Below are 25,802 nucleotides of genomic sequence, written 5' to 3' on the forward strand. Positions count from 1 at the left end.
AGGGACGAATGGCATCCTTCTGTGCCATAAACTAGAATTCCAGGCAAGGGGGTGAGCAGAGAGAACAAAAATGGGCAGTGTTCCTGTTTGGAAGTGTATGACCCATTAGTAATCAGCGAGGCCAGTGTTACCAGGCAACCTAATTTTTGTCATCAAATAGTAAGAATGGGTGTAATGCAGGGGAAGAAAAAGTATAAATCATTAAAAAAGATTACAGCTTCTTGGCACTTTAAAGGCCATCTTGTTATTTCCGAAGAATGGACCAATACCAAATCCAACTGGTTTGCTGTGTTCCAGTGAATACAGTGTCCTTCCCAAAGGCCAGAGGCCAATAGAGTCAAAGCTACTGCAAAGCTGTAGCATCATTTAAAAGATTCATATTTTTATTGGTGTTACTGTTTGGTATAGTGAACAGTGTTCAACTGTTAGACTACTGGGAAAGTCACCATATTACACCAAGTTCAACATCAGCATCTGTAGAGCATTAAAATAAGTAAAATTTGTTAAAGAGGTTAATCAAGCATATTATATATCATGGTAATTTTTTTTAGGCAAGAGTGGTTCTTTAAGGTGACACAACATTATCTCTTAACAATTATATTCATCTTTACAATAAAAATGCTACAAGTATTACAAATTAAAACTGTGACAATATATTACAATAGTTTTTACTCCAGTTCAAACAATTTCACAATTTCTAATAAAAATCAAAATTATTTACATTTTCCAGTGATCTTATAAAATTATTTTAAAAGGGAATCAGTTTTAAAAATCTAATGATTTAGTAATTAGCTTCCAAAAAAATACCATTGTACAATAATTTAATTCAGAAATAATGTAATTGATAGTTTATTCCTGAATAATAAGCCATTAATATCAATTTGTGTAAAGCAAGGACTTCGTTTAACTGCTTTTTCATCATAATTAGTGTCTGAGCATTTGAAAACATGGTCAGCACCTTTGGAGAAATGTACCCATTTGTTTTTTTTAAGTGATGATAATTAAGAGGAGTTGGTTTAAGTACTAATTGGAAATTAGTCGTAAATGCATAATACTGGTTTACTATTAAAAATTCACATTCATCACAGATACCTCAATTTGAATCTACTGAGCAACGTACAAACAAGACAAGTCAAATAACTTTATACTAGCCTGGAAGAGTCACCCTGAATTATTATGCCATCATGATTGCCAGTGAAGGTTTGGGGGATAAACTTGCCTTCATTCTAAAATTGCCTACTGCCTGAGATGAGAGCATTCCCGGAAAGGCCAGTATTGACTACCCATTCTGAGATATATTTGAGAATGTGGTGATGGGCTACGCACTTGTACCTTTAAGAATTGACAATGTACAGTGAAAAGTACATAACTTTAAATTATATTTTGTGTTAAGAAGGGTGGTTAGTCATGTTAAGAGTATCATTTGAGAGCTTGGGGATGAACAGTGTGGAGGTTCTTTTTGTTTTTACATGCATTTTAATTCAGTTTTATAACCTGAATTGGAGTGCTGGGAAAGTTAGGGGCTCAGTGTATTTTTAAAAATGTGGATTGTTGCCTAGCAACATGAATTCAGTGACAGAGAGAGAGAGAAAGAAAGAACAATCCAGAAGTTCAGAAATGTGTGTGTGGGCAAGGGAATGCCGCAGAGTAGAGCCAAGGCAGCTGGACATCAGAATTTGAGGAACTCATATGGGTTTGTTCTGAGCTAAAAGTAATAACAGATTTAATTTACAGTTTATTTTGGGTGAGTGCACAGAAATTCACTGAAAAGAAACAGATTGTGGATGTCCCACTCTGAGTCTAACAAGGGAGCTTTAATGTGAAGATAATGTTGACTGTTCACTGAACTTTGAGTATTTGTAAAGATGTCATTGGGATAAAAGAGATGGTATGAAGTTGAATTTTTTTCTGATGTCTATACTGAAACTTTTCCAACTTTTCCTTTGTCTAGTATAATAGTTAATTTTTTTCTCTAGTTTAATAGATGTTTACGACACTGGCAGCCTCTTGTGAACGTATTCAGTAACTGGCTGTCATTTTGAAAGAAAACAAATTTAAGATCTAACAAGCGAGGTTTTGCACTGAATTTATCCTCCTTAGACTTGTCCAGTATTGAGATCAGCTGGGATCGTAGCAATAGGTACTTTCCGCAAAGTCAATAATTGGTGAGTTCCAGGATTTTGACCCCAATGATCAGTGATGTACCACTCGTCAATGTAGAAGAAAAATCACGGCAAGTACAAAACAGGCTGCCCGCTTTCTTTTGCCATTTGACAGTGGCATGCAAGATTAATTTATGCTCAATAGACTATTTTAAGAAAACTATTAAATACTAAACTCAAATTGAACAAACACAGAAAAAAAAAGTTCCTTTGGTGTATTCTGTATAATTTTCTAATGATACATTTTGGTGTTAGTTGTTAAATTATAGAAGTAATTCTGTGCATGTTTTATAATGTTCCAATAGCAAATTCTTTACAATACTCTTGACAGCAGCACAGAATGGTTATTATGAACACAAAACACAGATTCATAAGAACATAAAGCATCAATTTGTAAGAAAAATAGTTAACTTTGAACGTTAAATAAATGGAAGATTTGCAAAGAACTTAACAGCTGATTTTGTTGGTGTTTTGAGATGCACCAATGAGGGAAAGAGAAATCAAGGAAAAAAAATGAATGAGTAAAGGACTGTCTTTGATCCAACCACTACAAGGTTTTGTGTTGCATTAGAAAAACAGCTGTCCACACATCACAACTGAACTGTACAGACTGGTTCAGAAGCATTCCACATATCGCTTGAACTGGCTGCATTAGAGCTCCCTCCTGAAACAGAACATATATTTCAGGACCATTAGTCATTGATTAAAGAAAATCAGCTCATTGAGTACAAGACCACAGTCAACACAAAATTTCAAAATTATTTTCTGACTAATAACAGCCATGAATTTCCATTATTTTCAAGCAGAATAAATGGGAGACAGTCAAAGGAAAACCAACTGAAAGATCAAGGAAGATACAGGATGCTGCACATTATTATGAATGAAACTTAATCAAGTTACTTTATACGCTTGCTTGTGAAATTCAGCAAATATTTTCAATCAAGATTCAATCTTTTTACACAGAGGGCAGTACGCATATGGAATGAGCTGACAGCAGAAGTGGTTGAGGCGGGTACATTAACAACATTTAAAAGGCATTTAAATGGATAGGAGAGGTTTAGAAAGGTATGGGTCAAGTGCAGGGAACTGGTATAAGTGTAGGTGGACATTTTGGTCAGCATGGACCAGTTGGGCCAAAGGGCCTGTCCTGTGCTGTAAGACTCTGACTCTAAGTTAACTGTCATTTCTAGAAGATTGAGGGGTGACCTTACAAAGGTCTATAAAATCATAAGGAGCATAGATAAGATGAATAGCAAAGGTCTTTTCCTTTAGCTCTGATGAAGAATCATCTAGACACGAAATGTTAGCTTGCTCTGTCTCTCCATAGATGTTCCCTGACTTGCTGTGATTGCCAGCATTTCTTGTTTTCAGTCTTTTCCCGAGAGTCGGGGACTAGAAGACCTAATTTTAAGGTGAGAGGAAGAACATTTAAAAAGGACCTGAGGGGCAACTTCTTCACACAGAGGGTGCTTCATATAGAGTCATAGAGATGTATAGCATGGAAACAGACCTTTCGGTCCAACTCTTCCATGCCAACCAAATATCCCAACCCAATCTTGTCCCACCTGCCAGCACCTGGCCCATATCCCTCCAAACCCTTCCTATTCATACACCCATCTAGGCACCTTTTAAAGGCTGCAATTGTTCTAGCCTCCACCACTTCCTCTGGCAGCTTATTCCATACATGTACCACCCTCTGTGTGAAAAAGTTGCCCCTTAAGTCCCTTTTATATCTTTTTCCTCTCACCCTAAACCTATGCCCTCTAGTTCTGCACTCCCCAACCCCAGGGAAAAAGACTTTGTCTATTTATCCTATCAATGCCCCTCATAATTTTGTAAACCTCTATAAGGTCACCCCTCAGCCTGTTCAGCCCTTCCCTATAGCTCAAATCCTCCAACCCTGGCAACATCCTTCCAAGTTTCACAACATCTTTCCAATAGGAAGGAGACCAGAATTGCATGCAATATTCCAACAGTGGCCTAACCAATGTCCTGTACAGCCACAACATGACCTGCCAACTTCTGTATTCAGTACTCTGACCAATAAAGGAAAGCATACCAAACACCTTCTTCACTATCCTATCTACCTGCGACACCACTTTCAAGGAGCAATGAACCTGCACTCCAAGGTCTCTTTGTTCAGCAACACTCCCTAGGATCTTACCATATAAGTCCTGCTAAGATTTGCTTTCCCAAAATGCAGCACCTCGCATTTATCTGAATTAAACTCCGCCTGCCACTTCTCAGCCCATTGGCCTATCTGATCAAGATCCTGTTATAATCTGAGGTAACCTTCTTCGCTGTCCACTACATCTCCAATTTTGGTGTCATCTGCAAACTTACTAACTATACCTCTTATGCTCACATCCAAATCATTCATATAAATGAAGAAAAGAAGTGGACCCAGCACTGATCTTTGTGGCACCCCACTGGTCAGAGGCCTCCAGTCTGAAAAACAACCCTCCACCAACACCCTCTGTCTTCTACTTTTGAGCCAGTTCTGTATTTCCCTGTACTCCATGAGATATAATCTTGCTAACCAGTCTCCCATGGGGAACCTTGTCGAATGCCTAACGGAAGTCCATATAGATCACATCTACCACTCTGCCCTCATCAATCCTCTTTGTTACTTCACTGTCAGAGGCAGTGGTAGATGCAAGTACAATTACAACGTTTAAGAAACATTTGGATAGGTACATGAATAGGAAAAGTTCAGGAAGATATGGGCCAAACGCAGGCAAATGTGAATAAATTAGTTGGGGAAATTTGATTGGCATGGACGAGTTGAACAGAATTGTCGGTTTCCATGCTGTATGACTCTATGACTATTTTGCTAGGGCTCCTTGATGCTATACTGAGTTGAATGTGGTCTTGATGTCAAGTGCTGACACTCTATCTTCACCTCTTCAGCTGTTTTGTCCATGTATTAACCAAGGTATAATGAGTTCAGGAGCTACATGGCCCTGGCAGAACTCAAACTGGGCATCACTGAACAGGTTATTGCTGAACAAGTGCTGCTTGATAGCACTTTTGATGACATCTTCCATCACTTTAATGATGGCTTAGAGTAGAGTGATCGGGTGGTAATTAGCTGATTTGGATTTGTCCTGCTTTGCTTGCACAGGACATGCCTGGGCAATTTTCAACATTGTTGGGTAGATGCCAGTGTTGTAAGTGTATGAGAAGAACCTCAATAGGGGAATGGCAAATCTTCAGTACAATTACTGGAATGTTATTAGGGCCCCTAACCTCTGCAGCATCCAGCGTCTCCACCCATTTCTTGATATCACATGAAATGAATCGGGTTAACTGAAGACTGGTATCTGTGATGCTGGGGACCACTCTAGAGGCAGAGATGCTGGAGGCTGGAAAAGCGTAGCAGGTCAGGCAGCATCCGAGGAGCAGGAGAGTTGATGTTTCGAGCATTCCTAACGAAGGGCTTATGCTCGAAATGTCGACTCTCCTGTTCCTCGGATGCTGCCTGACCTGCTGTATTTTTCCAGTGCCACTTGTGACTCCATGTAGGTAACCTCTATCTATCTGTCTTCTCTATCTTGGTCACCTCTTCAAAAAACTCAATCAAGTTTATCAGACATGATTTCCCATGCTCAGAGCCATGCTATCCCCAGTGAGCTGTTTAATTGTCCAAAACCACTCACAAACGGATGTGTCAGGACTGCAGAGCTTAGACCTAACCAGTCAGTTGTGGAATCGCTTCGCTCTTCCTATCACTTACTTTTATTCTGTTTGGCATGTGAGTAGTCCTGTTTGGTAGCTCCTCAGGTTTATATCTCATTCACGTAGTGCTGCCCCTGGCATGCCCTCCTGAACTCTCCATTGAACCAGGGTTGATCCCCTGGCTTGATGATAATGGTTGAGTGGGAGTTATGCCAGGCCATCAGGTTACAGATTGCGCTGGAGTACAATTCTGCTGCTGTTGATGGCCCACAGTCTTGAGTTGCTAGATCTGTTTGAAGTCTGTTCCATTTAGCATAGTGATAGTGCCACACAACACGATGGAGGGTATTCTCAATGTGAAGGTGGGACTTGGTCTCCACAAGGACTGTGGTGGTCACTCTTACCGATATTGTCATAGACAGATGCACCTGCAGCCAGCAGATTGGGCGGCACGGTGGCACAGTGGTTAGCACTGCTGCCTTACAGCGCTAGAGACCCGGGTTCAATTCCTGCCTCAGGCGACTGTCTGTGTGGAGTTTGCACATTCTCCCCGTGTCTGCGTGGGTTTCCTCCGGGTGCTCCGGTTTCCTCCCACAGTCCAAAGACGTGCAGGTCAGGTGAATTGGCCATGCTAAATTGCCCGTAGTGTTAGGTTAGGGGTATGGGTGGGTTGTGCTTCGGCGGGGCGGTGTGGACTTGTTGGGCCGTAGGGCCTGTTTCCACACTGTAAGTAATCTAGTCTAATCTGTAAGTAATCTAATCATTGGTAAGGATGAGGTCAGTGTGTCTTTCCCTCTTGTTGGATCCTTCACCACCTTCCACGACCCAGTCTTGTAGCTATGTCCTTTCAGACCTGACCAGCTCGATCAGCAGTACTGATGGTGGACATTGAAATCTTTGGCTCAGAGTACATTTTGTACCCTTGCCACACTCAGCATTTCCTCCAAGTGTTGTTCAACATGGAGGAATACTGATTCATCATCCAAGCGAGAACAGTACATGGATATCAGCAGATGTTTCCTTACCCATGTTTAACCTGACGCCATGGGACTTCAGAAGGTCCGCAGTCAATATTGAGGACTCCCAGGGCACCTGCCTCCTGATTGTAAACCGCTGTGTCAACACCTCTGCTGGGTCTGTCCTGCCAGTGGGACATCACACATCAGGGTTGGTGATGTCTGGGATATTGTAAGGTATGATTTTGTAAGTATGACTATGTTGGGCTGTTGCTTGACTAGTCTTAAGAAAGCTCTCACAATTTTGTTAGTAAGGAGGACGTTCAGGGTCCACAGGGTTATTTTTGCCATTGTCTTTTCTGGTGCCTCAGTAAATGCCAGATGTCTGTCTGGTTTCACTTCTTTGAGACATTGTATCGACTGGTACAAGTGAGTGCCTTGCTAGGTCATTTCAAGGGCAGTTTATGAGTCAACCACATTGCTGTGGGTCTGGAGTCACATGCAGGCCAGACCAGGTGAGGATGACAGATCTCCTTCCCTGAAGGACGTTAGTGAGCCAGGTGGATTTTTCCGACAAATGGCAGTGGTTTCATGGTCATCAGGAGACTCATAATACCAGATTTTGTTTTATTGAATTAAATTCCACCAACTGCCATGGTGGTCCCCAGAACATTATCTGAGTTTCTGGGTTAATAATATAACCATACTATCACGAGGGCATCACCTTCCTACAATGATTTTCTTTGTATGACATGATAACATATGTTATAAGTAAAAAAATCAAGTTTCAAGCCTTAACATCCTCTGATTTACCACTTTGCATGCCTTTGTCTAAAAGGGATCTTGTGGCACTGTGGTAGTGTCCCTACCTCTGAGCCAGGAGGCCCAGGTTCAAGTCACACCTGCTCCAGAGGTATGTCATAGCATCTCTAAACAGGCTGATTTGAAAAATCTCTCAAGGAAGTCATAACGGGTGTGGCTCAAGTCTGTTCTTGGGCTCAATGGGGGAATACTTTGTTTATGACCTGTATTATGTTCTCACTCAGAAGTACTCTGCATTTAAAATTCTCATTCAAGGTATCTGCATTGTAAAATATATTATTTAAATTACTGCATTTCCTTTCTGACAGGCAATTACTGACCATGATTCCAAATGTATTCACCAAAATTATAAACTTGTATTATATTCTTCCAAATAGCTCAACAAGTCATTAGTTATAAAGAAGTCAAATACCGCAGATTCTGACCTTCCCTTTTATTTCATTTGTCCCTTCTCACTTTTCAACATAAAATCCATCACACTTCCACCTTGCTTCAGTTTCAAAGAAGAGTCACATTAGATTCAAAATGTTAACACTTTTCTACACAGGTGCTGCCTGATCTGCTCAGTTTCTCCAGCACTTGTTTCTTATTTATTTCTCCAGTTATGCTATTAATCAACAAGACTACTGCACCACTCTAGTTTCTGTCTGAGAAGCTTTGTTCATGAAGCAACTGGATTACAGCCTCCACACCAGGATTGGACTACTCTATGCTAAGGTCCTAGAGCAATTTATAAGGAGTACATTATTAATGGACTTTCTGATGAGGTCCCAAATAACCTGCTACTGGTCCTACCAAATGAACATGAACATATGTTCCAGCTCCTTGTTCTTCTCATTCATATGGCCATTTCCATGGCAGTACTCGAAAAGAAGCAGGAGGTTCTTATGAACACAAACATAGCAATGGTCAGATCATTGGACATTTGCAGTATTGCAGACTCTAGATATCCTGGTCAATATTTCTTTCTTAATGAACATCATCAAAAACAATTCTGTTATGACCATCATCACTCAATCATATGTGCGACTTTGCTGGTGCTGCATTTGTATATATATTGTTTTGTATCAGAATGGTGTGTTCCTGAAATGTGTTCAATAGGACAAACATCATTGAACATTACCTGGATTTAGAACAAAACCGCTTCCCATCTTTCCGCTGGATTCAAATTGTTCCAGGACTAGAAACACAATCATGCAAAATCAATTAGATTTATTTAATACAGAGATTGCATATAATTAGATGAATCAGATTTATGAAATCAATTTAAATAATTAGTAAAGTATAGCATTCTGCATATGTAAGAGCTAGAATAAACCTAATAACCCCTCAAGCCTGTTCCAACTATTAATAAGATGATAGCTCATCTTTCTCCTCAGTGACCACCTTTCTGCATTGTCTCCTAATTCTCTTTCACTTCCAATCCTTTCATTCCAAACATCTATCTCGTCTTGACTATATTCAACAATTGAGCATTCACAGCTCTCTGTTATACAGCATTCTGGAGATTAAGAGCCCTTTGAGAGAAGAAGTTTCTCTGTATCTCAATCCTGAGCCTTTATCCAAAGACTATGACACCTAGTTTCCATCTCTCCAATCTGGGAAAACAGTATCTCAACATTTTTCCGGTTCCAATGAAATCACTTTTTATTCTACCCCATTCTATCCATGACTACCACCCATACATGTAGTCTAGCCACCTCCAAACCTACTGAAAAACTATCTATCTATCTATCTCATACTAGTGTTTATGCAGTCACATTTTAAAGGTTCTGCAAGATCTCCTTATCCTGCTGTTTCTTCTCCCCATTATTAGATACAAAAAAGATCTCCAACTTTGTGCAGTTCCTGAATTGCCCAGATTCTGGTTTTAATCTACACTTCGACAATATTTGTATCATGTGTTGAATTCTGAGTCTTGCTCATTTCCATCTCAGCTGAAAATGTGTTGCTGGAAAAGCGCAGCAGGTCAGGCAGCATCCAAGGAGCAGGAGAATCGACGTTTCGGGCATGAGCCTTTCTTCAGGAATAAGGAGTGTGTGCCAAGCAGGCTAAGATAAAAGGTAGGGAGGAGGGACTTGGGGGAGTGGCATTGGGAATGCGATAGGTGGAAGGAGGTTAAGGTGAGGGTGTTAGGCCGGAGTGGGGGTGGGGGCGGAGAGGTCAGGAAGAAGATTGCAGGTTAGGAAGGTGGTGCTGAGTTCGAGGGTTGGGACTGAGACTCATTTCCATCTCAGGTCACCTCACACTGTTCCTTCAGAAACTTCAGCATAATTTGATTGAGTTTACACTTGCATTCCTTTGTTTCAAACAAAATGCATAATATGCCTTCTCTGCACTAAACTGTCCCTGCGCCTATCTACTAACCTGTCAGAAATCTGATGCCTTTTGGTACAACAAACAAGAGCAGGGCTTAGAGAATTAATTGTAGGGCCTTGGATAGTGTTATAGAAGAAGGACTTAGGGGTGCAGGTATGTAGTTCTTTGAAGTTTGCGTCACATATAGACTGGTGGTTAAGGTATTCAGCACTCTTGCCTTCATTGCTCAATCCTTTGAATATAGGAGTTGGGAATTCATGTTGACGGTTGTACAGGCCATTATTGAGGCCTCTTCTGGAATACTGTGTCCAGTTCTGGTCGCCCAGATGTACGAGAGAGATTATTAAGCTAGGAAAGGGTTCAGAAGAGATTTATCAGATGTTGCTGGGTATGGAAGGTTTAACTTACAAAGAAAGTCTGGATAGGTTGGGAAATTTTTCACTGGAGCACAGGAGGTTAAAAGGCAATCTTATCAAAGTTTATAAAATAATGAGAGATATAGACAGTGTTCATGATATTGTCATTTCCCTTGGATTGGAGTTTTCAAGAGTAGGGGCACATTTTTAAGGTGAGAGGACAGAGATCCAAAAAAAGAAATGAGGGGCAATTTTTTTTTCACATAGAGGATGGTTTGCGTATGGAATGAACTTCCTGAGGAAATGGTAGATGTGGTTACAATTACAATGTTTAAAAGACCTTGAGATAAGTTTGGAGGGATATGAGCCAGGACCAGGCAGGTGGGACTTATTTAGTTTGGGAATAAGTTCAGCATGGACTGGTTGGACCACAGGGTCTGTTTTCCATGTAGTATGACTCTAAGTGTTTGTAGTGACTCTTAATCTGTTTTATGTCAACAGTAAATTTCAGTATTAAGTTTGCATATCCACATCCAAATCAACGAAAGAAGGCAGAATCTATATTTTATGGAATGGAAGATTAAAGAGTCAAGGCTGATCATTAAATATTTGCTACTGCTTCCATGAAAGCAAAATGTAAGAGTCATTCAACAGCATGACTATACAAAGTTTTATTCATCTAAATATAGACCTATTTTTAGATCCAGGAGTTTTCTTTTTTTTCTGTAGAATTCTTGGAGACTTTGTAGTAAATAGGTTATATTACTTCTATTTCAGATTTCACAATATTTGAAAATGAAGGCAAATGTAATTCATTCAAAAATATAGATTATTAGTCTTCTATAATAATCACTGTTTCGAGGGTGGTGATGTAGTGGTAATGTCAAAGGACTAGTAATGTGGAGCCCCAGAATAATGCTTTTGAGACATGTTCAAATCCCACCAGGTCAGGTGAATATGTAAATTTGTCTCAGTGATATTGAGCATGAAACAAACACTAACTATTATAGAGTGACATATGTTTAATTACTAATCCTTCAGGGAAGGAAAGCTGCCATCCTCACCTGGGTCTGGTCTACATGCAACTCCAGATCTACAGGAAGGCAGCTCACTCTTAACTGGCCTCTGAAATGGCAAATCAACCCACTCAGTACGAGGCCAATTAGGGATGGGCAATAGATACTGACCTTGCCAGCAATACCAACATGCCATTGAAAAATAGAAGTAATGAGAATGCAGAATACCTTTACTTACCAGAACCCCTTTTTAAACGCTTTCTGGCTAATTTAATTTGATCTTGGAGAATCTGTATCCAATCCTTTGGTCCAGGAAGTCTATCAATCTGATTTAATGTACAGTATCTTTCTGTGAAAACTGAAATATTTAAATTTTAGTTAATTGAACGCTGAAATTTATGCTAGTGAAGACATACTCTTGGATCTACAACTTGCAAAATATATATCAATAATCACGTGAAATAAATATCAATAATCACATAAAATTATGGTGTCACCAGGAATTGAAAATTATGTTGTACTGACTATCTAAATCCTTCTTGATCTTAAACAACTAGCATTCTCATATCCTTCCCATCCCTAGATGATTGTTCTGTTCATAAATCAAGGTCCTGAATGTTCATGATACATTTGTAAATTGATCTCATGCCTTGTAACTGAAGACCATGACCACGCCAGCCCGTCCCCTGCAAATCAAGGTTGTAAGTTCAAGTCCCATTTCAGCTATTTAAAATTATGTTGATAAGTAGAAATGTTTTCCCTGGTGGAGGGATCAATGACTAGATTGAAGGTAAGGGGCAGGAGGTTTCAAGGGGGTTTGAGGAAAAACCTTTTCATCGAGAGGGTGGTAGGAATCTGGAACTCTGTGCCTATAAGAGTAGTACACGTGGAACCCCTCATAACATTTAGGAAGTATTTAGATGTGTACTTGCAATGCCAAGGCACACAAGGCAATGGGCCAAGTGCTGGAAAATGGGATTAGAATAGTTAGGTGGCTGTTTTTGATCAGTGACGTTTCAATGGGCTGAAAGGTCTTCTAAGAACTGTTGACCTATAATCCAAGCTGGCACTTCATGATAATGCAATGTCTATTGCTCTGGCATGGTTCCTTTCTTAGGGTAAGGGAAGCATCATAGTAATATAATTTAATTAGGCAGCAAAAGGTCTGGGCTAATGTTCTGGGGACATAAATTTAAATCCCACCAAGGGAGCTGGAGAAATGTAAATTCACAAATCTATTTTGTATCCTTCACGTGAGGAAGTCCCATACTGTTATTTGTCTGACCTACATCTGACTCCAAAGTAGAACAATGTAGTTGATTCCTCACTGTCCTATGAAAAGCCACTCACTTGCATCAAACCCCTTCAGAAAAAGAGCTGAACCTACACCAAGCAGGTTGTAGTGCTTCAAGAAGGCAGCTCACCACCCCATTGTCAAAGACATTTAGGGACTGACAATGAAAGCTGACCTTGCCTGCGTCACTCATATCCAAAGCTCAAATATAAACATGTGAGAAGCAAATCATTCATTGAGAATTACATCATAACTCCATCTCACTCCACAATCAGGTCTGGCAACACCTGTAAGGAGAGAAAAGAGCTGACGTTTCGAGTCTAACTGACCCTTTGACAATGGCTCAGTTAGACTCGAAACATCAACTCTTTTCTCTCCATACAGGTGCTGCCAGACCTGCTGAGATTTTCCAGCATTTTCTCTTTTGGTTGCAGATTCCAGCATCCGCAGTAATTTGCTTTTACTCACTCCACAATCAGCCTTTTATTACTGAACACAGGCTCAAAAGAAACTCAGATTAGTGACTTTCAAATTAGACATTTGTATATTTCACAATTTTTTCACACATGCAATTGCACAGAATATATGACAAGCAAAGTTGAAAATGTTTTATATTAATAGGAACAAAATAAGTAATGTCATTTTGGATGCAAATGAACTATTAGCAACATTCTTAAGGCAACCATTGTCCCCAAAATTTAGAAGCAGAAACATGAGACTCAATGTCTTCATGATCATGTAATGCTGCTCAGTGCTCTATGTTCATTCACAAGACTATGCACAACAGCATAAACAAGAGGTTCATTCTGAAGCATGATCTAATTATTGAAAAATTATTCTTCACAATGTCTATGATGGGGCATCCAGTCCTTTTGATTAAACATAATACACATTTTGTTAATGTATTCTTTTAAAGTTACCTTTTATTGCTCCCACAATGTTTTGATCAAGACCTTTTCGATTATCGTTGGCTCCTCTTTTTCTCTTCCCATTTGGAAGAGAACTAGCCAGTGTTCGGTCATCAAAAAATGCAGAGACAAGTTTCCGAAAAAGCAAACTTCCCGAGCGAGAGTAGTTCAATAATATGGAGACCAGTTGAGATTTGGGGATAAATACGTCATAGCCTTCTGCAAGCCGGACCTCTGGCTACCAGACATGAACAGGAAATAAAGTGAGAGTTCTTATTTGATTGAACTGTGCCTTCCTCCATTGCCCCCTGCTCAAACCAACAGCACATAAACAACCCCAAAATCAAAAACTGTAACAAATCTGAAGCACTGTTGTATTTTGCCACTGCAATAAAACATTCTAGTGAAACTTCTGAAATTTGTTCAAAATAACAGTAAGTTTTACAATCTTTCTTTCACATCTGTTTCAAATCAACTTTCCTTTTCAAATGAAAACAAAAAATAAATATGATCATTGCCACTGCCAATATCTTTCTACAACATGTCTTGCGGTATATTTTTATATGACAATTATTTGGTCAACATTCTCACACCAGAGTTATTTCATGTAACAGATTTTCTCCTGCTGTTGCTTCTAAATTCTAAATATGTGATTCCCCCCTTTACCCTGCTGTAAATAAGCTCCATTCTACTCAGAATGAGTACATCACTGAACATAGTAAAAAAGGCTTCATTGTGTTCAAACCAAGATACAGTACACACCCACTCGACTCCATTTTTCTCATGGCCTCACATGATGGACACCTGTCTTCCATTCCTGCAACAACCTTCATGGTTTTAAAACTCAAATCAATCTTGGTCGTGTCCTCTACTGACATCGGCCTTTATGAATTTTAAAAAAGTTTATTCTATTAGGGATTGTGTGTGTTTTTGGCTGGAACAGCATTCATAGCTCATCGATATTGCCCTTGAGAAAGTGGTACTCAGCTGCCTTCTTGAAACACTGCAGTTGATGTGCTGCAGGTTGACCCACAATGCTCATGGAATCATAGATCCCAACAGTGTGGAAACAGGCATTTTGGCCCATCAATTCACACTGACGTTCCAAAGAGCACCCCACCCAGACTCACCCACCACTTCCCTATCCCTATAACTCCATATTTCCCATGGTTAATTCACCGAATCAACATATCCCTGGACACTGTGAACAATTTAGCATGGCCACTGCACATTGGGAGGAAACTGCAGCACTAGAGGAAAACCACGCAGACAGAGGGAGAATGTGCAAACTTCATGCAAACAGTTGCCCGAGGCTGGAGTTGAATCAGGGTCTGTGGCGCTGTGAGGCAGTAGTGCTAACCACTGAGCCACCATGCTGTTAGGTAGGGTTTTGATCCAGTGACATTGCAATGTATCCTGGTGATATATTTCCAAGTTAGGATTGTTTTACGGATATCTGCTACCATTTTCCTTTCTAGGTGGTAAAGGAAGGTTTGGATAGTGCTGTTATAGAATCATAGAGATGCAAAGCATGGAAACAGACCCTTCGGTCCAACCTGTCCATGCCGACCAGTTATCCCAACTCAATCTAGTCCCACCTGCCTGCACCCGGCCCATATCCCTCCAAACCCTTCCTTTTCATACACCCATCCAGATGCCTCTTAAATGTTGCAATTGTACCAGCCTCCACCACGTCCTCTGGCAACTCATTCCATACACGTACCACCCTCTGCGTGAAAGAGTTGCCCCTTAGGTCTCTTTTATATCTTTCTCCTCTCACCTTAAACCTATGCCCTCTAGTTCTGGACTCCCCAACCCCAGGGAAAAGACTTTGTCTATTTATCCTATCCATGCCCCTCATACTTTTGTAACCCCCTACAAGGTCACCCCTCAGCCTCTGATGGTCCAGGGAAAACAGCCCCAGCCTGTTCAACCTCTCCCAACAACTCAAATCCTCCAACCCTGGCAACATCCTTGTAAATCTTTTCTGAACCCTTTCAAGTTTCACAACATCTTTCCGATAGGAAGGAGACCAGAATTGCATGCAATATGCCAACAGTGGCCTAACCAATGTCCTGTACAGCCACAACATGACCTCCCAACTCCTGTACTCGATACTCTGACCAATAAAGGAAAGCACACCAAACGCCGCCTTCACTATCCTATCTACCTGCGACTCCACTTTCAAGGAGCTATGAACCTGCACTCCAAGGTCTCTTTGTTCAGCAACACTGCCTAGGACATTTCCATAAAGTGTCCAAGTCCTGCTAAGATTTGCTTTCCCAAAATGCAACACCTCGCATTTATCTGAATTAAACTCCATCTGCCACTTCTCAGCCCATTGGCCCATCTGGTCCAGATCCTGTTGTAGTCTGAGATAACCCTCTTCGCTGTCCGCTACATCTCCAATTTTGGTGTCATCTGCAAACTTACTAACTGTACCTCTTATGCTCGCATCCAAATCATTTACATAAATGACAAAAAGTAGAGGACTCAGCACCGATCTTTGTGGCACACCACTGGTCACAGGCCTCCAGTCTGAAAAACAACCCTCCACCACACCCTCTGTCTTCTACCTTTGAGCCAGTTCTGTATCCAAATGGCTAGTTCTCCCTTTATTCCATGAGATCTAACCTTGCTAATCAGTCTCCCATGGGGAACCATGTCGAACACCTTACTGAAGTCCATATAGATCACATCTACTGCTCTGCCCTCATCAATCTTCTTTGTTACTTCTTCAAAAAACTCAATCAAGTTTGTGAGACATGATTTCCCACGCACAAAGCCATGTTGATTATCCCTAATCAGTCCTTGCCTTTTCAAATACATGTACATCCTGTCCCTCAGGATTCCCTCCAACAACCTGCCCACCACCGACATCAGGCTCACCAGTCTATAGTTCCCTGGCTTGTCTTTACCGCTCTTTTTAAACAGTGGCACCACTTTTGCCAACCTCCAGTCTTCTGGCACCTCACCTGTGACTACCGATGATACAAATATCTCAGCAAGAGGCCCAGCAATCACTTCTCTAGCTTCCCACAGAGTTCTCGGGTACATCTGATTAGGTACTGGGGATTTATCCATCTTTAACCATTTCAAGACACCCAGCACTTCCTCCTCTGTAATCTGGACATTTTGCAAGATGTCACCATCTATTTCCCTACAGTCTCTATCTTCCATATCCTTTTCCACAGTAAATACTGATGCAAAATATTCATTTTGTATCTCCCCCATTTTCTGTGGCTCCACACAAAGGCCGCCTTGCTGATCTTTGATGGGGTAAAAACAATGACTGCAGATGCTGAAAATCAAATACTGGATTAGTGGTGCTGGAAGAGCACAGCAGTTCAGGCAGCATCCAACGAGCAGCGAAATCAACGTTTCAGGCAAAAGCCCTTCATCAGGAATAAAGGCAGTGAGCCTGAAGCGTGGAGAGATAAGCTAGAGGAGGGTGGGGATGGGGAGAGAGTAGCATAGAGTACAATAGGTGAGTGGGGGAGGAGATGAAGGTGATAGGTCAAGGAGGAGAGGGTGGAGTGGATAGGTGGAAAAGAAGATAGGCAGGTCGGACAAGTCAAGGAGACAGTAAATGAGCTGCAAGTTTGAAACTAGGATGAGGTTGGGGAAGGGGAAATGAGGAAGCTGTTGAAGTCCACATTGATGCCCTGGGGTTGAAGTGTTCCGAGGCGGAAGATGAGGCGTTCTTCCTCCAGGCGTCGGGTGGTGAGGGAGCGGCGGTGAAGGAGGCCCAGGACCTCCATATCCTCGGCAGAGTGGGAGGGGGAGTTGAAATGTTGGGCCACGGGGCGGTTTGGTTGATTGGTGCGGGTGTCTCGGAGATGTTCCCTAAAGCGCTCTGCTAGGAGGCGCCCAGTCTCCCCAATGTAGAGGAGACCACATCGGGAGCAACGGATACAATAAATGATATTGGTGGATGTGCAGGTGAAACTTTGATGGATGTGGAAGGCTCCTTTAGGGCCTTGGATAGAGGTGAGGGAGGAGGTGTGGGCACAGGTTTTACAGTTCCTGCGGTGGCAGGGGAAAGTGCCCGAATGGGAGGGTGGGTCGTAGGGGGGTGTGGACCTGACCAGGTAGTCACGGAGGGAACGGTCTTTGCGGAAGGCGGAAAGGGGTGAGGAGGGAAATATATCCCTGGTGGTGGGATCTTTTTGGAGGTGGCGGAAATGTCGGCGGAAAATTCATCAACTTCACCAACACATTCCACCCTGACCTTAAATTTACCTGGACTATCTCTGACACCTCGCTCCCCTTCCTGGACCTCTCCATCTCCATTAGTGACGACCGACTTGACACTGACATTTTTTACAAACCCACTGACTCCCATAGCTACCTGGATTACACCTCTTCCCACCCTATCTCTTGCAAAAATGCCATCCCGTATTCCCAATTTCTCCGCCTCCGCCGTATCTGCTCCCAGGAGGACAAGTTCCACCATAGGACACACCAGATGGCCTCCTTCTTTAGAGACTGCAATTTCCCTTCCCACGTGGTTAAAGATGCCCTCCAATGCATCTCGTCCACATCCCGCACCTCCGCCCTCAGACCCCACCCCTCCAACCGTAACAAGGACAGAACGCCCCTGTTGCTCACCTTCCACCCTACAAACCTTCGCATCAACCAAATCATCCGCCGACATTTCCGCCACCTCCAAAAAGATCCCACCACCAGGGATATATTTCCCTCCCCACCCCTTTCCGCCTTCCGCAAAGACCGTTCCCCCCGTGACTACCTGGTCAGGTCCACACCCCCCTACGACCCACCCTCCCATTCGGGCACTTTCCCCTGCCACCGCAGGAACTGTAAAACCTGTGCCCACACCTCCTCCCTCACCTCTATCCAAGGCCCTAAAGGAGCCTTCCACATCCATCAAAGTTTCACCTGCACATCCACCAATATCATTTATTGTATCCGTTGCTCCCGATGTGGTCTCCTCTACATTGGGGAGACTGGGCGCCTCCTAGCAGAGCGCTTTAGGGAACATCTCCGAGACACCCGCACCAATCAACCAAACCGCCCCGTGGCCCAACATTTCAACTCCCCCTCCCACTCTGCCGAGGACATGGAGGTCCTGGGCCTCCTTCATCGCCGCTCCCTCACCACCCGACGCCTGGAGGAAGAACGCCTCATCTTCCGCCTCGGAACACTTCAACCCCAGGGCATCAATGTGGACTTCAACAGCTTCCTCATTTCCCCTTCCCCCACCTCATCCTAGTTTCAAACTTGCAGCTCATTTACTGTCTCCTTGACTTGTCCGACCTGCCTATCTTCTTTTCCACCTATCCACTCCACCCTGACCTATCACCTTCATCTCCTCCCCCACTCACCCATTGTACTCTATGCTACTCTCTCCCCATCCCCACCCTCCTCTAGCTTATCTCTCCACGCTTCAGGCTCACTGCCTTTATTCCTGATGAAGGGCTTTTGCCCGAAACGATGATTTCGCTGCTCGTTGGATGCTGCCTGAACTGCTGTGCTCTTCCAGCACCACTAATCCAGTATTTGATCTTTGAGGGGCCCTATTCTCGCCCCTAGTTACCCTTTTGTCCTTCATATATTTGTAAAAACCCTTTGGATTCTCCTTAATTCTATTTGCCAAAGCTATCTCATGTCCCCCTTTCTGCCCTCCTGATTTCCCTCTTAAGTATACTCCTACATTCTTTATACTCTTCTAAGGATTCACTCGATCTATCCTGTCTATACCTGACTTTTGCTTCCTTCTTTTTCTTAACCAAACCCTCAATTTCTTTAGTCATCCAGCATTCCCTATAGCTACCAGCCTTTCCTTTCCCCCTGACAGGAATATACTTTCTCTGGATTCTTGTGATCTCATTTCTGAAGGCTTCCCATTTTCCAGCCATCCCTTTACCTGCGAACATCTGCCTCCAATCAGCTATCGAAAGTTCTTGCCTAATACCTTCAAAATTGGCCTTTCTCCAATTTAGAACTTCCACTTTTAGATCTGATCTATCCTTTTTGATCACTATTTTAAAACGAACAGAATTATGGTCGCTGGTCCCAAAGTGCTCCCCTACTGACACCTCAGTCATCTGCCCTGCCTTATTTCCCAAGAGTAGGTCAAGTTTTGCACCTTCTCTAGTAGGTACATCCACATACTGAATCAGAAAATTGTCTTGTACACACTTAAGAAATTCCTCTCCATCTAAACCTTTAACACTATGGCAGTCCTAGTCGATGTTTGGAATGGTGATCATCCCTTTCTTATTTCTCAGTTCCACCCAAATAACTTCCCTGTATGTATTTTCGGGAATATCCTCCCTCAGCACAGCTGTAATGCTATCCCTTATCAAAAATGCCACTGCCCCTCCTCTCTTGCCTCCCTTTCTATCCTTCCTGTAGCATTTGTATCCTGGAACATTAAGCTGCCAGTCCTGCCCATCCCTGAGCCATGTTTCTGTAATTGCTATGATATCCCAGTCCCATGTTCCTAACCATGCCCTGAGTTCATCTGCCTTCCCCCCGTTAGGCCCCTTGCATTGGAATAAATGCAGTTTAATTTATTAGTCCTACCTTGTCCCTGCCTGCCCTGACTGTTTGACTCACTTCTGTTCTCAACTGTACCAGTCTCAGATTGATCTCTTTCCTCACTATCTCCCTCGGTCCCACCTCTTCCCCCCCCCCCCCCCCCACCTTACTAGTTTAAATCCTCCTGAGCAGCTCTAGCAAATTTCCCTGCCAGTATATTAGTCCCCTTCCAATTTAGATGCAATCCGTCCTTCTTGTACAGGTCACGTCTACCCCAAAAGAGATTCCAATGATCCAAAAATGTGAATCCTTCTCCCATACACCAGCTCCTCAGCCATGCATTCATCTGCTCTATCCTCCTATCCCTGCCCTCACTAGCTCGTAGCACTGGGAGTAATCCAGATATTATTACTTTTGAGGATTTCCTTTTTAAATTTCTGCCTAACTCTCTGTAATCTCTCTTCAGAATCTCAACCTTTTCTCTTCCTATATCGTTGGTTCCAATTTGGATAATGACCTCTTGCTGGCCCCTCTCCCCCGTGAGAACATTCTGCACCCTCTCCGAGACATCCTTGATCCTGGCACCAGGGAAACAATGCACCATTCTGCTTTTTCTCTGCCGGCCACAGAAACGTCTGTCTTCACCTCTGACTACAGAGTCCCCTAACACAAATGATCTCTTGGAAGCCAACATACCACTCGTTGCATTAGAGCCAGTCTCATTACCAGAAACTTGGCTGTTCGTGTTATGTTCCCCTAGAATCCATCACCCCCTACATTTTCCAAAACAGCATACCTGTTTGAAATGAGTATATCCACAAAAGACTCCTGCCCTAGGTGCCGACCTCTCTTGCCCTTCCTGGAGTTAACCCATTTATGTGACTGTATCGGAGAGTTTCCCCCCTTCCTATAGCTGCCATCCATCACATATTTTTGCTGTTGCAAATTCCTCATCACTTCTCTCTGTCTCTCCAACCGATCCACTCGATCTGATAAGATTCGCATCCAACAGCATTTATGGCAGATATAATCCGCAGTGACCCTTAAACTCTCTTTAAACTCCCACATCTGACAAGAAGTACATATCACTGCACAGGCCATTTTTGCTCCTTCACAATCTACAGACCCAGAAAATAACACCGTCTTATTCCTCTAAAAAACACTGCACCAGGTTAAATTAATAGCTAAGGCTTATATTTTAAGTTTAATCAAGAGACTTATCTCCAAAAACATATAATCAAGAAAGAACCCACTGTACTCACTAATGCATCCTTTCTCTTGGACAGACTTAAAACAACAATTAACTTATCTGAATCTGTGTTGTAAACTTCGCCCAAACCGGTTCCTCCAAGAATAGTTGTGAAATTCACTGTTTGTTAATTTTCCCAGATGCACTCTGATGTCCAGCGACACTTGAATTCAAAAACAGCAAAGGCAGTAACTGTGCAGGTTCTCTCTCTCCTGCATTGTCCTCACCATGTGCTTCCTTTGTCTGCTCTTCTCCCTTTTAAAACTGCTGTTGTTTTGACTTTTTTTCCCCCAAAGTTCCAAAACAATGCATCTGCATATAATTGCTGCCTCTGGAATTTGAGGAAATCATGTCCAGCACCTAAAATACCTCAAACAAAGGAGCAGCTCTTACAGCCAGAAATTTTTCCAGTCTTCCATCTTAGATTACCCAGAATCCTCATTGAAAGAAGGTTGATGAGTTGCTGTAGTAGAACACAATTAACACTATCTTTTGGTTTTCAAGAGGACTGAAAACAGGGCTAAAATATTTGGTTAAGAATGGTTACAGAATTTGAATATACTATTGAACACAATGGCTTCTTTGCTGTTGAACGAGGGAATGTCAGCTGCACTGCTGAAGACTGAATAGCAAGACACGTATTATGAGCTCATTATCCTGGAGTTTTTCCATATTACTTTCAATAATTCAAATTACATTTTATGAAGTTCTGTGGGTTAGTTGTCTTGAGGTTAGATTACATTTCCTCACTCTGGATCACATATCAGATCACTGGTGAAAGGTCCGACTCAGTTTGAATGGAATACCCTGACGTCGTTTCATGATTCTGCAAGTGTCTGCCCTGCCCAGTTATTCCACCCAGTCACCATGGGGCATGCAAATCTGAGAAACAGCTGAAGCTTGGAATCAAATTGAACACCATCTTTGGGGCAGGATCTTGGGCTTCCCTAATCCAAAATCCCAAAGAAATACAGAAATCCTATTGCGAAAGAGATGACTCCCGTAATCAAGTGGAGATATTTCAAGCAGGTTCTAAAAGAAGAATGCTCCATCACATATCTGCTCCTTTTAGCAAATCAATCAGAAACATTTCCATTCATTGATCGACACTCTCTTACTGCTGAAGAGCAGACAGATTCACTGCTACCATTGCACAGCACGCAATTGCTCTCAGTTGAATTTCACTCCCTTTCTTATCTATTCCAGAGGTTTAACTCATCTTAGTGCACACAGTTCTGTGGATGCTAACTGCCCTTTTACTTTGCTCCAGCTATTACTCTTTAAGAATGCACTTTTGACAGCATTATTGATTTGGATTCTGAATGTGTGTTACATCGATCAGAATTGGGTTTCTGTAGTGAACGTTACAATCAAGTTTCTTGTTTCCAGGTAATATCAACAACTGGGAAAAGCTATCAACTAACCAGAACAAAGGAATCGTGTTCAAATTTTCTACAGCACACTAGTGGCAAACCTTTCAGTTAAATCAATAAGATATCCACTGTTATACCAAATTTCAAACAAAACATTTGGTTTTTTTTATAAATTGTTTTTCCAAATTGTGCAGTGGCATCTTCATCTTTAAATTACTCCAGCGATGTGATGTATAACTAAGAGGGTCAAAGACAGTAAGAAATTACCAGCCAAGTTTAAAAAGAAACCCAAAAATCCCTTATAAATGCACAAACAGTAAGACAGTAGTCAAAATATTGGAGAAGGGGTGTGCGGAATTGTCAGTTCGGGACCAAGAATAGAGGTAGAAACTTGGCTTCAGTTTTAAATCAGTTCTTTACGTCTGTCTTCAGTAGAAAGGAGAATGATGTCAATGCAGCAGTAAATGAGGAGGTCCCAGTAATATTGGATAGGTTTATAAAGAGGTCTATCGGACCATAACACACAGAAAGCAGAGATAGATCATTTGGCCCATTGAGCCTGCTCCGCCATTCAGTGAGGTCATTATGATCTGCAATCCTCAACTCCCCTTTCCTGCCTTTCCATTCATTTGTTTACTGATTAAAAATCTACCTCAGCCTTGAATATCCTTAACAACTCAGTCTCTATAGCCTTCTGTGGTAAAGAACTCTAACAAATTCACCACTGTCTGAGGACAGAAGTTCCTCATCTCTGTTTTAAATGGGCAACCCCTTAAACTTGAAATGATGCTGTCTGGTTCTAGACTTTCCCACAAAAGGAAACTACCTCTCCACATCTACCTGTGAAGTCCCCCAAGAGTCTTGTGTGTTTCAATTAGGTCTCCTCTCATTCCTCTAAACTCCAATGAGTACAGACCTGACGCAACTCAATTCCTCCTCACAAGAAAATCCCTCCATACCTCCTGTGAATTCAGCCTAGTGAATCTGCTCTGCATTGCGCCTCAGGTCAGTATATCTTTCCTAGACAAGGGGCCAACATATATTCATCAGCAAGATACCAACTTGGAACAGGCCAAATTAGGAGCACAAGTTGCAGAAACTTCGTTTCCTTTGCATTTAGAAGAATTAGGAGCAATCTAATTAAAATTTGAAGGCATTCAAAGGTATATATGAAGAAACTGTAATGGCAGACTCCAAAATGAAAAGGTAAAAACAATGACTGCAGATGCTGAAAACCAAATACTGGATTAGTGGTGCTGGAAGAGCACAGCAGTTCAGGCAGCATCCAAAGAGCAGCGAAATCGATGTTTCGGGCAAAAGCCCTTCTCTTCCAGCACCACTAATCCAAAATGAAAGGACATGCTTCTAAAATTACAATGGACAAGTTATGAATAAAATCAGGATTTTATTGACACAAAAGGGCAGTGGAAAGCTAGAATTCATTTCCCAAGAGGCTATGGATGTTGCATCAATTGAAATTTCATTGACATCAGGAAGAAAAGGGGAAGACATGCCCCTATCTACATCAATGGAGCTGAGGTGGAGAAGGTCAAGAGCATCAAGTTCCTAGGAGTGGCGATAACCACCAATCTGTCCTGGACTCCACACGTAGATATGACAGATCAAAAAGGCACAACAATGCCTCTTCTTCCTACGGCGTCTTAGGAAATTCGCATGTCCGCAGGACCCTCACCAACTTTTACAGATGCACTACAGAAAGCATACTATCTGGGTGCATAATGGCCTGGTATGGCAACTGCTCCACCCAGGACCATAAGAAACTACATAAGGTGGTGTGCACAGCCCAGACCATCACAGAAGCCAACCTCCCATCCATGGACTTAATTTACACTTGCTATTGGTGCTGAAAGGGTGCCAATGTCATCAAAGACCCTTCCCAAAGAATACAGGTACTATAGGGGGTGCTCCCAGGGATGGGAGCCTCAGTGGAGGTGTGATGAGTAAGGCAGAACAAAGTAGTAAGACATTATATAATTAAAGTAACTTGAATGTAATTTAAGCTAGTATTTATTCAATATATTTGTTGTTTAGTTTCAGTTAAGTAGATAGGTTTGTTTTGGTAGAATAGTGGGTTGTTTAGTAACAATGGTACTTTGTTATGGCCTTGTTCTTTGTTCTGTTTTGATGGTGTTGTTTTTTTTATATATAAATGTTTTATAAAAGATTTTAAAAAGCTTTTCAATAAAAATATTTATATATAAAAAAACCCTTCCCACCCCGATAATGCTCTCTTCCATCAGGCAGAAGATACAGATGCACACATGCATGAACACTTATACCAGCAGGTTCAAGAACAGCTTCTTCCCGGCTGTTATTAAACTGCTGAATGGACCTCTCTGGCTTCATACAATGTTGGTCTCGCTAATGTTAATCTTGCTTTGTGTACCTCTTGTGCAGCCGTAACCTTATATGTCTCACTGTCTGAACACTCTATGATCTGTATGTCCATGTTTGCTATGACTTGTCTGCACTGCTTGCAAAACAAAACGTTTCACTGTACTCAAGTACCTGTGACTACAATAAATCAAATCAAATCAATTTGAGACGATGGTCATTTTAAGATTACTTTCACTGTTCCCCATGCTTCTCAGAGCCAAAACATCAAAAGACCTTCTAGTCCTCAACGATGGCTACCAGATTCTTCAGGAATGATTTGTCTGCCTATGATAACTGCTTAACTGCCAGATCTTTGAAAATATCTTCTCACATTTCTGGTGAATATCAACTTATAAAACCTCCACATCAAAAATTTCACAGGCCACCCTAGCAATTCATTCCCCAAATTTATACAACACAAGTGATCAGATTATTTATAAACTAGAGGGCATTAATTTGTTTGATTTTCCCTCTTCTTAAAATTAAAAGCAAACACCCTGACTTGAAGTCCTTTAGTAAGTGATTTAAATTATATATATTCATTTATGTAATTGTAACAATTAGCTGCAAAATTCTTAATTTGCACTTTTTCCTTTTTCTTAAAAGGCAAGATGCAACTTCTTAAGAAGATACTTTTGGAACTGAATTTACATTTAATTTTAAACAATCTGTTTCATTTTCAATCTCTAGCAGAGGTAGCTGTTGTAATATATTCCTGTGCAACTTTTCAATTCAAGGTCCAATACCAACAAAATGTTGTATTGGACC

At 41.8% G+C, this 25,802-nt stretch overlaps 1 protein-coding gene across 1 annotated transcript in view; it reads right to left on the minus strand.

Annotated features, from left to right (window-relative positions):
* Nucleotides 1-362: 362 nt before the first annotated feature.
* Nucleotides 363-25,802, minus strand: part of bend7 (BEN domain containing 7) — a 48,603-nt gene continuing 23,163 nt past the window's right edge. The window contains exons 6-9 of the mRNA XM_072563045.1: nt 13,524-13,749; nt 11,548-11,667; nt 8,742-8,798; nt 363-2,826 (exon numbers count right to left, since the gene is read on the minus strand). Of these exons, the coding sequence (XP_072419146.1) occupies nt 2,753-2,826; nt 8,742-8,798; nt 11,548-11,667; nt 13,524-13,749 (477 nt within the window). The 3' untranslated portion in view covers nt 363-2,752. The remainder of the gene's footprint in view (nt 2,827-8,741; nt 8,799-11,547; nt 11,668-13,523; nt 13,750-25,802) is intronic.

Source organism: Chiloscyllium punctatum, chromosome 44 (genome assembly GCF_047496795.1).
Source record: "Chiloscyllium punctatum isolate Juve2018m chromosome 44, sChiPun1.3, whole genome shotgun sequence".
In the NCBI taxonomy this organism is placed as follows: domain Eukaryota; kingdom Metazoa; phylum Chordata; class Chondrichthyes; order Orectolobiformes; family Hemiscylliidae; genus Chiloscyllium; species Chiloscyllium punctatum.